Below are 12,905 nucleotides of genomic sequence, written 5' to 3'. Positions count from 1 at the left end.
AGACAGTTCCATGTCTTTGAGGGTAAAAATGATCAAGTACTGTCGATCAATTTCATGTAGTTTTGTGCTAATATATGTAGAAGCATCTATGTGTGCGTATCATCTTACACATATAAAATCACAAGGGAAAAAAGAGCTTAGACTTTTATATATCATTTAGCATAATGGTGATTGTCTCTTGGTGGTGGAATTAGGCAGGGTTTTCTTGCACTTATCTATTTTTTTTTTGATACAATAACTGCAGTAACTATAAATTTAAAAATGAGTTTAAAAGAAAGCATAACAATTTAAAACGCTATTAAGAAACACTTTTTTGCGTCTTTAGCTTTTGCATCTTTAGCAAAATCATCAGAAGACTGAGTTATAATTCCTTATTATCAATTTCCGTTTACCCAGAAGATACTCTTGGTGTATATGTTAGACCCTGTGAAAACTGGTAGGATTTCCCCAAACCACAGATCAGCTGCCACTGGCTCAGAATTACATTTTTCTGCCTCTAAGATCCTTCTGGACCCATCTGTACACTCCAGCTGCCCCAGAGCCTCTTAAAGAGGCAGAGAGCAACCAAAGTTGAGTACACAGAGCCCCAGATTTGTTATTAGGAAGTGGGGGTGCCCTCAGTAATCACAAATACACAAATCCCAATTAATTAGAAGTTCTTGGAGGATGGCCCAGGCATGGGTATTAAAAAACAAAAACAAAAACCTCCCCGATAATTGTAATGTGCAGCCCATGTGAAGAACCACGGCTTTCATAGATTAATTTACTAAAGGGGTCATTTGAACCATGGCCTTGGAGAGAGGTGAAATTAAAACAGGATTTGGTTGACCAAGGCCAGTAGCTGTGTGGCCCTGAGCCTTGTGAGAAAATGATTATGCAAACAGAATGAAAGGACATGAACCATGAGGTGGGCTGTTCTTGCACAGCACCGTGAGGTCTGGGGGCGGGTAGTGGGGAGCCCTCTCTGGAGCTCACGGTAGAACAATCTCTAATCAGACATTTCAAGCTAGGAAAAGGGTCTCTGAGAGCAGCTTGCTGATGAGATACTGGCATTTCACAAAAGTACAGCAAAACCCAATTCTGATGCCAATGCCAGGGGACTAAAGCCCTCGTGGGCATCAGTGACTTCCAGCCTTTCCCATGAGAAGATGCAGGCAAACACACGTGCCAGCTCTTAGCATTGTCACCAATGATAGAGAAGCAGCCGTTTGAACACTTTTGGCTCTTATTTCTGAAATTCATTTTATGTGGATTTCTATGGAATGTCTTTGGTAGTTATTCTAAAGATTTATAGGGGTGGCAGCTAGGGCGCCCATGTGGGTGGTCTTCTCATCCTTGTCCTTCTTATGTATCAGAGTAAAGTTGCAACTTGCCCTTGGTGCCAGCAATCAGAGGCCAGGAGTCAGCACACATTCCTTTTGTTTTGGGGGGTTTGGGATGTTCTGGCTGCGCCGGGTCTTAGTTTTGGCATATAGGGTCTTTGTGGCAGCATGCGGAATCTTTAATTGGGGCATGTTGGATCTGAGTTCCCTGACTTGGGGCTGAAGCTGGGATCCCTGCATTGGGAGCGCAGAGTCTTAACCACGGGACCACCAGGGAAGTCATTAGGCACATGTTTCTTGACTCCAGTTCAACTACCCCTGAAATTCACTAGCGTTTCTGACTTAGAGCTGTGCCTGGTTTCCATGCAGCAGCACGTGGGTCACTTTTGTCCTCTGAACGAGTATGATGATGATATTCATAACGTGTGACAGTTACAGTATTACTTATCAACTGCTATTTATTGATGCTAAGCGTGTGCTAGCCCTCTGCTTCACGGCTTCCGGGTTCTGTTCAAACCCTGGAACCAATCTTTAAGAACCATACTGCTCCCACTTTACTGTGGGGAACATTGAGGTCACAGAGATATATGAAGACAACCTGAGACTTCTGATCTCGAGAGTCTGCATGAATCCCACTGCCAACGATGACAACCCCAGAGCTGGAGGTGGCAAGGTCAGAGGACAAAATGCTTCCTCTTCTGCTCTGTGCATCCATGTGGTCCTCTGTCCAGGGTCCTTAGCCTTGGAATTTTCATCCCCAACCACTCTTCTCATTTTTCAGAACTGTACCAGGTAGAACCACCCTGTTTTTGTTTGTTTTTACAGCTATATTTAATGTATTTTTCCGAGGAGCAGTTATACATCTAACCTGTTTTTAATCGATTTTCATTTTGCTACCCGGCATAATCTTCATTCCTGTGGTTTAGAGGGAAGAAAATACTGTTAAGCTCAGCCAGAGCTCTGAACAGCTGTTCTGCCTGTCTCTTTGTGTGGTCCTAGCAATGCCTCACTTTCAGATGTTTCAGCCTTGGCCTGCCAGCAGGGCTATGCCCATGCCAAATGCTCTCCAGATAGCGTGCAATAAGCAAAAACTGAAGTCAGGTTAAAACCACCAAAGTCGTTTTATTCTAATTCTTGAGTGCATTAGCATCTGGACCTTGGGAGTTTCCACCTGCTCTCAGGAAAACTAATATGGTATTGAATCTGTGCAGTCAGGGAAATGCAAGCTTTGGGCTTAAAGAAACCTGACTGTGTAAGAATCTGATCATATCAATTTGAACAAATTATCTTCTGTGAGGATTTTTTTTCAAGATTTTTTTGAATGGGCCATTTTTTAAAGTCTTTATTGAATTTGTGACGATAATGGTTTCTGTTTTATGTTTTGGGTTTTTTTGGCCACGAGGCCTGTGGGATTTTAGCTCTCTAACCAGGAATCAAACCCACACCCTCTGCCCTGGGAGATGAAGTCCCAACCACTGGACTACCAGAGAAGATCCAGGATTTCATTTTTAAAAAAGATTGGCCAGAAATCACCCTTAGTCAGTGAACTTTCCCCTTACTGTAAAAAAAAAAAGATGGTCCATTTGCAGAAGTATGATTTACACACAACTTTTAAAAGCTACTTCCATCACAAAACAGATGGCAAAATATGCAAGAGTTGCATCTGAAACACATGGCAAGGGTTTTCTGTCAAAATCAGTCTTTAGGGCAGGAGCAGGTTAGGGTAAGAGATACTCCTGCTCTCTGAAGGATTTGGAGCCTAGCTATGACTGTCTGCCTGGGAGGGGTTAAGATGCAGTCAGCCAGATAATATTTATGAAGTTCTCAGATGTGTAGTGCGTGAGATTTGATTCCGTTCAAAACATAATCCAGAATGACATTGTCTCACCCCGCTTGGCTTGCCTTCAGGCTAACAGGGGAAGGAGAGAACCCAGGGTGACCTTTCAAGGTCCCCTACGTTATGGCACTCTCTGAATGTTAGCAACAGCCCCTGTGCTTGCTGTCTGATGGTGTTCCATCGACACCCTGAGAAGGCACCAATGAGAGGGGTGACACACCCTGCAGATCCTCTGGAGCTTAACATATAGTCTGAAGTGTAGTCTTCCTGGGTTTCTGCCTGGTGGTAGAGTCGTGTTGGCCTGGGATGGGACCAAGGGCAGGGCAGTGGTCAGTTGGAGGGACTGTGGTGTAAGGCAGACAGAGTCCCAGGCACCATGTCTCCAAGTGATTTGCAGGATGACTGCAGAATTATTTAGTGATGGGAGATGGCAGGAAGATGGTGGATGAAGGGATGTGAAAAGAATATATGGATAAATAAAAGGATAAATATGTCTAGCTCACTTTAGAAAAGATTGAGTGTCTCTTCTCTGTATCCATCTCAGCTGACCACTGCCCTGTTCAATACCAGGATCAGAAGGATGCCTTTCCGTTAAGATCATCCGCCTTTTAACAGATAATTGAGATCTGAAACAAAACATAATTTCTTAAAAACAAACCTTCAACACACTCACTATACTACATCTATACCCAACAAGAACAGGAAAAAAAAAAAAAAACCAGCAGAGTTTGGAACTATTTACCCAGGCCATGATAACTGCAAACCAATGCAGGATGCCTTTAAATATTTATTCATGATTCATTTTTCTACCATCATATGTAGTGAAATAGCATTCCTTACCTGAGCAGACTCCTGGCTGGATATAAAACAGGGCAGGCTGCAAGCTCTCTGCTCTCATCGTGCTGATAAGAATCTGGCAAATGCAGCAGACAGAAACTCGAGTAAGCCTGAGGGAATTTTATTTTAAAAGAATGAAGCAATCATCCTAGAAAAAATACTGCCAAAGAGAAAAAAATTTTTGTAAATTAGAATGAAAAGGAAAAATAGAAACAACATAATCCATAGTGTCTGCAGAAAGAAAGTGTTTCCTTTATAGAGGTAGACGTGAAGGGATATAGAATATATATCTGCTCCGTGTGAATTTATTAAATGCAACTTTCTTTTTTTTTTCTCTTTCTTTCTTTTAGATAAAAAACCTCTTCATGAAATAAAACCCCAAAGTAAGTTATTTTTCCTCTTGCGGATATCATTTGTTCTCATATTTGCTGCTTTACTGTTATATTTGTTTAGGAGCCAAACAGAATTGCAGTTCCTACGAAAGATCCAGGGCTCTTGGGGGGAGATTTCTTCTTATTGGGTTTGGAGTCACATATCAGAGGTTAAAATGGAAAATAAATATGCACACCCCACCCCTCCTTCTGATTAAATCTCTGCTTTGATTCCGTCCGCGGGTAGCTGTCCATTTCTCTACAGATGTCATCTAGGACTCTTATTTCTGAGACTTATCTCATTAAAATTTATAAATATTTGTCAGTACAGGCTTTCACAAGAGCAACCTTGGGCAGTAGCCTGATTACAGAACTTTCCATCTAGGAGTGGGAGGGGGCACCTGAGAGATGAACCCTGAAATCCATGGCAACTGATTAGATAAGCACCACAGTGAAATGGCCAGGAATTGAACCTAATGAGGGGTGGGGGGTGGATGCTGGCTGGAGCTCCCAGTCTACTGGCTGGAGCTCCCAGTCCACTGGCTTGCTTCCTGGTGAGGACTTTGCCTTCCCTGCATCTTGGGCATCCACCAGATTTGGGGAAGGAGCACAGCTGCGATGATTGTCAGCTCCACGTTCAGCCTCATGGTGCTCAGACCTGGCTGAACTTGGGGGCCACCTGGAAGCCTTTTATAAATCCCAGTTCCTGGGCTGTCACCCCAGGGAAATTATATGAGAAGAGGAGATTTAGAACCCAGGAATACTCAGTTTTAAAAGCTCCTTAGGGGATTTCATTGTGAAGCTCGGATTGAGAACCAGTGTCTTAGAAAAATATTCTCAAAACTTAGATAAGCAACCGCATGCATCAGAATCTTGGGATATGGTGGAAGCTGGTTAAATATGACCCTGCAAAAGAATAAAATAAATTAATCTGAATCCCTGGTACAGGGGCAGGGAGAACTCTTGAGAATCTACATTTTAATATGTTCCCCCAGTGACTCTCAGAAATATGTAAAGTATATCAGGGTGTCATAGAGACGTCAAAGTCCACATGGAAGGGCATCAGCAGTGTAGCTCTTGGCAATAGGAGAGTTTGGTTTGTAAAGCTTGTGAAAGATGTTCTTAACTAGTATCTCCCATTTTAGTCTAAACGGAACGGCTTTTGATCTTTTAAATCCTAGGGTATTAAAATTCAAATAGCTTGGGAGACTTAACAGCTTTTATTAGCCACCTTCTTTGAAAGAATTAAGGCCCTGTGAAGATAAACAGAAATTGGTATCTGGGGAACAAGGGTCAGGAGGCATGAGAGAAAAAGATACAGTGAAGCTGTGATGTTCCTATTTCAGATGTTGCTTCAGGCAGGCTTGACATAGAAGGGTGCCGTGACTTCCAGAGTCGGAGAACTTGGCCAAACAACAGAAACAAGCTTTCTTAATTTGTTTGCCCTGCCGTCTGCTGCCCATAAAGTCATTATTGGGAGTTAGCGGCTTTTAAGTCATGCATGGTGGATTTGGAACTCCATAGGAAGATAGTCGCTGGGGAACCCAAATTGTGTATTGTGTGTGTGTGAGTGCGTGCACACATGCGGAGAGAGGGAGAAGGAGTGGGTCGATGAATATCTGTCTGGTCAAGACCTCAGGGTTTCCCTGGAGGAAGTGGAGCCCCTCACCAATGCCTCTTGATCATAGAGCACCCCACCCCCGCATCCCCTGGTCCTCATGTCAAGCACAATCAAAATGATCGGTAGCCATGTGGCAGCCAATATGTGTGTGTTTTTAAAGATATTTTTATTTTGTTTATTTTTTGGCTGGGCTGGGTCTTCGTTGTTGTGCACAGGTCTTCTCCAGTTGCCTGTGAGCGGAGACTACTTTCTAGTTATCGTGAGTGGGCTTCTCATTGCTGTGGCTTCTCTTGTTGTGGAGCAAGGGCTGTACGGCGAAACGGCTTCAGTCATTATGGCTCCCGGGCTCTTGCGCACAGGCTCAGCAGTTGCCATGCACAGGCTGAGTTGCTCCATGGCTTATGGGCTCTTCCCGGCCCAGGGATCGAACCTGTGGCTCCTGCACTGGCCGGTGGCTTCTTTACCACTGAGCCACCAGGGAGCCCTGCATGTGTATTTTTTTAAAATGAATTTCACGCTTAGTTTGTGAGCCCAGTGCTGTTCTAATTTGGTTACATCTGTACATCCAGCCATAAAACCCCCAGTGGCTATTTCTGGTCCTCAGGGACTTCCTGAATGAGTTTTTGCTTGGGGTTCTCACTCCTGTACACCGTGCTTAATTGGTGGATATTGCTGCAGACTCGCTTAAACTGTTTTAATTTGTGATTTTCTAAAAATAAAACCTTAACAGAATCAGTGTGATTGCAGAAGGCTCCCAGAGGCATCCGATCAGGGTTCTGGAGGCTGCGTGGTTAGGAGTGCACCATCCAGAGGCAGGCTGCAGTTTTGTTCAGTGAAAGCAGGGCTTCGTGGAAGACTCCATGAATCATCACTGATGCAAAATCAAAGTCAATTATGAAGATAATTGAGAAACAACCTTTCTCTGTATATAGCCGTGCACGTGATCCTCTGCAAGGTGGGGCGGGTGGAAGCCATCTCTCAGAGCCTCCCGCACAGATCCGTGTGAGGCGGGCTGAGGAACCGGCTCTGAGTCGTGGGGAGGTGTGAAAAGAAAGTGAAGTCTGAAGGTATCTGTTGGCAAATCATAATGACAAACTGGGGGAAATCTGTGCTCGGCATCGCTCATGAAAGCACTTATTGTAAATGAGATAATTTAATCAATTACGTTTCCTAATGTACTAAACCGAATGTTTCATTTTCTGCTTCTGCACATCTTAAATTATCTTCAGGTGCTTTATGAGATTTAATCATAGTTAATAGAAACTTCATTACCATCAAATGTGCTTTCAATAAATGTTGTGTAACAATGTCAGGAAGTGCAGTAAAATATAGTAGGTTCTGAATGGCAAACACGCACCCCCGGAGTCAGGCTGAAAAATGGTCGCGTGCATACAGTGAGACTCCTGGAAGCTTGAGAATGAGGCTTTGCTAAGAGGCTCCCCAAGGAGCGACTGGTTCAGCAAGTTCACCTTAGGGATGAAAAGGAGTCAGGTACCCCCTAGAAAATAGCACAGAATGTATTCTTTCTCCATCTCCTTCCCAGGTATTTTGGTAACTAATAGAAACACACACTAAGCCCAAATCCCATTGCCTGGTCTAGAGTCAGTTACCTCCAGGATTCTGCCAGTTAAATGTCTCCCAGTTACCCAGATCTCAGCTTTTTCAAACCTGAATGTGTCCTTCTGTGTCTTTAACCCAGGCCTCCTCCCATCTTCTCTCATTCAGTGAATGCTATGCCTTCAGCTCAGTAGGGTCCCACACTTGCACAGCCTCCTAGACTGCTGTCTTTTTCCTCTCCTTTCTCCAGCTCAGTACTCAGTGAATCATCACCATCTAACCATTCTGCCACACAGATAGATCAAGTTCACCAACTCACTCCATTTTCTCTCTTCCATACCCTTCCCTCCATTCAGCATCTTTTTATTGAGTATCCCCCATGGGCGTGGACATGCTGTAGGTGACAAATACTGAGCCTGCCAGGTACAGTTTCTGCTCCCATGAAGCCTGCAGATCTAGTGAGGGAGGTGGAAAAAAAAAAAAAAAGAAAATTATATAGAGGGCTGGGTGCCATGGAGGTGGTGACAAGTGTCATTAAGAGAAATAAAGCAGAAGAGGCTCAGGTAGGGATGGAGGGAATGTTGCTTTTTTGTGTAAGCTGTTAAGAGAAGCTCTCTGCAGTAAAATCACCTTTAAGAAGACACCTGAAGAAAAGCAAGGGAACAAACATTCTCCCTGGTGGCTCAGATGATAAAGCGTCTGTCTGCAATGCAGAAGACCCAGGTTCGATCCCTGGGTTGGGAAGATCCCCTGGAGAAGGAAATGGCAGCCCACTCCAGTATTCTTGCCTGGAAAATCCCATGGACGGCAGAGCCTGGTAGGCTACTGTCCAAGGGGTTGCAAAGAGTCAGACACGACTGAACAAGTTCGTCTGGGAGGAGAACATCCAGGGCAAAGGAAGAGTGGGATGCCACAGCTGTGTGATGGGAAGCTGCTGAGGTATCCAAGGAACAATTAGGCTAGGTATCTGAGCAGAGTGGCAACGGGAAGAGGCATAATAGCTCAGGTCAAAGAAGTGGGGCATGGGGGAAAAGTACCAAGTTTATCATAGGCTGTGGTAACAACTTTGACCTTTACTGTGAGTGAGATGGAAAGCTATTGAAGGTGTTTATTCATAGTAACATGATCTAATATTTTCAAAGATAAACTACCCACTGCAGGGAATGTAAGCATACAGGGAGCCAGAGCAGAAACAAGATCTGTTACAATGATCTAGGCTATTACAATATAACTTTTATAATAACCTAGATTCAAGATGAGTGTGGCTTGGGCCAGATAGAGAGCATTGGAAATTGTAGGAAAGGTCCATAATCTGGATATCTTTGGGAGGCAGAGTCAAAAGGAGTTGCTAATGCATTAGATAGAGTATGAGAGAAAGAAAAGCATCAGGGATGATTCCAAAATTTGAGCTACGCAACCTGAAGGATAGGCTGGCTATTACTGATCTGGGGCAAACTTGGTTTAGCTTATCTGGAGGGAGACTCAAGAGTTCAGTGTTATAAATGCTACATTTAAGATACTTCTTAAACAGGCAGTCGAATATATGAGTCTGGAGGTCAGAGGAGAATCCTGGCAGTGACATAAATCTGGGGCTTGTCAGTGTCCAGATGATATTTAAAACCAATAGGTTGAATGAGATCCCTGGATAATGAGTGCAAACAGAGAACATATCTGAGGCTGCAGCCCTGAAAGACATCCACACTGAGATATAGGGCAGGTCAGAAGGTGCTGCACAGGAGACAGGAAAACAGCCAGCGTAGTGAGAGAAAAGCCAAGTGAAAGGAAGATGGTGTCCAAGACAAAACCTGAATATTCAGGACACCTTTCTTCCTAACCAGGACTTCTGCCATTGCTTCCTATATCTGGAGTTGGCTGATGTCAGTTTATCTGATCTTTAAAAAAAAAAAAAATCAGTTCTGGTCACATCCCTTCCATGTCTAAACCTTTACAAGAGCTGATCATTATTTTTAAGATAAAGTACAAGGTATCTACTGTCTATGGGATCTGGTCTCAGATGGCATTGTTTAGTCGTATCCGCTTCGCTCAAGCTGCTTAATCATTAGGTATTTCCCTTTCTACCCTATATTCTTCCACCAAACAAAGCTTCTTAGTTTTCTGAACACCCTGGGCCCGTTTGGGCATATAGTTCTTTATATGTTGTTATGTCTACCAGAAAACTGTCCCTCCACCTAATCTTACCCTGTTGAATGAATCCTTCCTTCAGGCTTCAGTTTGGGTCTTGCCTCTGCAAAGCCCCTAAAGTCTGAGTTAGTTACACCTCTAATTGGCCGATTGTCAAGCAGTTTCCCTATTTCTATCCTGTATGTTCACTGCGTTTATCCCAGGCTGAATTCCCTCTCTGATAGACATCCTTCCGATCATCTGGTAAACAGTATAGGGTCTGTTCACCCTTATGCTTGTGGCATTTACTGCCATCCCCACATGGCACAGTGGTGAAGAACCTGCCTGCCAATGCAGGAGATGCAAGAGACATGGTTTCAGTCCCTGGGTCGGGAAGATCCCCCTGGAGGAGGGCATGGCAACCCACTCCAGTAATCTTGCCTGGAAGATCCCATGAACAAAGGAGCCTGTTGGGCCATAGTCCCTGGGGTCACGGAAGAGTCAGACACGACTTAGCAACTGAGCACGCATGAAATAGTATGTATTAGATGTTCAATTCATATTTGTTATTATGGTCTTACATCTTCCCGCTAACTCCTCACTGAGCCTTTTATTGTTAAGGTGAAAATAAAGACTTTGCTTTTATGTATTTATTTTAACTCATTCGTGTAGTAGATATTTATTGCACAATTATTCTGTATAAATAGTCTTGGCCCCATGAAGTGTGAAGGAAACAATAAGAAATGTTTCTTCCCTACAACTTCAGTACAAAGTAGAAGATGACAAATGATTTGAGAAGAGGGGAAGTAAGGAGGCAGTTTTTAATAATCATCTATTTGGTGCCCGGTGCTAGGTGAAAGTCCAAACGGGAAGTTTTCTAGAATCATTTCTATCAAAGAATGACCCCAGTGTGTCCTTGTGTGTTAGTCGCTCAGTCGCGTCTGACTCTCTGAGACTCCATTAATTGTAGCCCACCAGGGTGCTCTGTCCATGGAATTCTCCAGGCAGGAATACTGAAGTGGGTTGCTGTTTCCTTCTCTAGTGTGTCCGTATAGTCTAGACATTAGGTGTTTCTCATCGCCTTACTGACACGTAATCCATTCTACATCTTTTCCCCCAAGTATACTGCTTTCATCTATAGTGGAATAATGTGGATTCTGGGAATACACATTCTTGGGTTAGAGAACTCCTCAAAAGATGCAGAGTCCATACTAGCAGGTTGGACATTCTTTTTCATGCTGTATAGACTTGAATGGTACCTTGAACACATAGAACTATCTGCAGCCTTGAACCATGAACCATGCAGGCATGCTCACTCACTCAGTCACGTCTAACTCTTCATCATCCTATAGACTATAGCCCGCCAGGCTCCTCTGTCCGTGGGATTTTCCAGGCAAGGATACTGGAGCAGGTTGCCATTTTCTCCTCCAGGGAATCTTCCTGACCCAGGATCAAACTCACGTCTCCTGTGGCTCCTGCACTAGCAGGCAAATTCTTTACCACTGAGCCACCTGGGAAGCCCACATTGAGCCATCAGTTCAGGTCAGTCGCTCAGTCGTGTCTGACTCTTTGCGACCCCATGAATCGCAGCACGCCAGGCCTCCCTGTCCATCACCAACTCCCGGAGTTCACTCAAACTCACGTCCATCGAGTCGGTGATGCCATCCAACCATCTCATCCTCTGTCGCCCCCTTCTCCTCCTGCCCCCAATCCCTCCTAGCCTCAGGGTGTTTTCCAGTGAGTCAACTCTTCATGTGAGGTGGCCAAAGTATTGGAGTTTCAGCTTCAGCATTAGTCCTTCCAATGAACACCCAGGACTGATCTCCTTTAGAATGGACTGGTTGGATCTCCTTGCAGTCCAAGGGACTCTCAAGAGTCTTCTCCAACACCACAGTTCAAACGCATCAATTCTTCGGCTCTCAGCTTTCTTCACAGTCCAACTCACATCCATACATGACCACTGGAAAAACCATAGCCTTGACTAGGCGGACCTTTGTTGGCAAACTAATGTCTCTGCTTTTGAATATGCTGTCTAGGCTGGTCATAACTTTCCTTCCAAGGAGTAAGCGTCTTTTAATTTCATGGCTGCAATCACCATCTGCAGTGATTTTGGAGCCCCCCCAAATAAAGGCAGCCACTGTTTCCACTGTTTCCCCATCTATTTCCCATGAAGTGATGCCAGGATCTTAGTTTTCTGAATGCTGAGCTTTGATATCTTGAAATTCTCCGCAGACTTCTAGGTCTTTAAGCTAACATTAGGTGACTGGCATCAATGCTAATCTTCTACCCATGCTTTACAGGATAATTTTTTTTTCTATTTATCCCTTCATTTTTCTTCATCTCCTGCTGATCATTTTCCATTACATAAATATAGCATTTTCCGCAAATTGCATGACTTGTTTGTCCTTCAGAATCATTCCTGCTGTGAATCAGTTCAACCTGAGCATATGTGCATCATTTGTGATTTTCTTACTGCTTGCAATCTTTTTATTATCTAATTTCTATCCCATCATAATATGACCATTCTATCCCATCTTATGACCATTTTTAAGAATATCGTTGACCTTATTGGACATGATGAAGTTTCCTTCATTAAATACCTTGGAACTAAGCACAGCCACAGTGAATAAGTGATAGAATATAATGTTCTTCAGCATCAGAATAACTCAGGGTACTTGCTAAAAATGTGAATTCACAGGTCCCATCTCCCCACGTATTACTATATTCAAAGTTAGAACTTATATCGTGAATTCCCAGAGTAGGAAATGAAAGTGAAGTCATTTTCTCAAGGGCTGGATTTCAAATCCTGCTTTTTGACTCTCTTTCTCATTTTACCTTGGTCTTCCTGATGGGGAAAAAGACGGTTCTTTTGCAATCCAAAGGTAGAATTACCAGATAAAATAGAGAACCCTTGGTTACATTTGAATTTCACATCAGCAGTGAATACATTTTTGACATAAGCATGTCTCAAATATGGCATGAGAAATACTTCTACTCAAGTTATACATTCTTGATCAGAAATTCAAATTTAACTGTATCATATTTATAGTTGCTTAATCTGGAAACTTTACTGAAAAGAATAAAACACGTCTGAATGTGCATTCTCAAGAAACATTTTATTAAATAGATTATCTTCAATCTTGGGAGAATGGCTAGAATTAAAACAAATATTGGAGGAGGGAGCCTTTCAGAAAAAGCAAAACATCTGAACAACAACAACAAAAAAAGAAGTCCACTGA

General features: G+C 43.4%; 1 protein-coding gene across 1 annotated transcript in view; it reads left to right on the top strand.

The window, feature by feature from the left end:
- The window catches only part of UNC5D (unc-5 netrin receptor D), a 631,871-nt gene that overhangs the window by 531,014 nt on the left and 87,952 nt on the right, over window positions 1-12,905 (top strand). The window contains exon 8 of the mRNA XM_018042118.1: window positions 4,347-4,379. Within this exon, the coding sequence (XP_017897607.1) occupies window positions 4,347-4,379 (33 nt within the window). The remainder of the gene's footprint in view (window positions 1-4,346; window positions 4,380-12,905) is intronic.

The sequence above is a fragment of the Capra hircus genome, chromosome 27, assembly GCF_001704415.2.
Source record: "Capra hircus breed San Clemente chromosome 27, ASM170441v1, whole genome shotgun sequence".
Classification (NCBI taxonomy): Eukaryota; Metazoa; Chordata; class Mammalia; order Artiodactyla; family Bovidae; genus Capra; species Capra hircus.
This window is presented reverse-complemented; position numbering and strand designations above follow the sequence as displayed.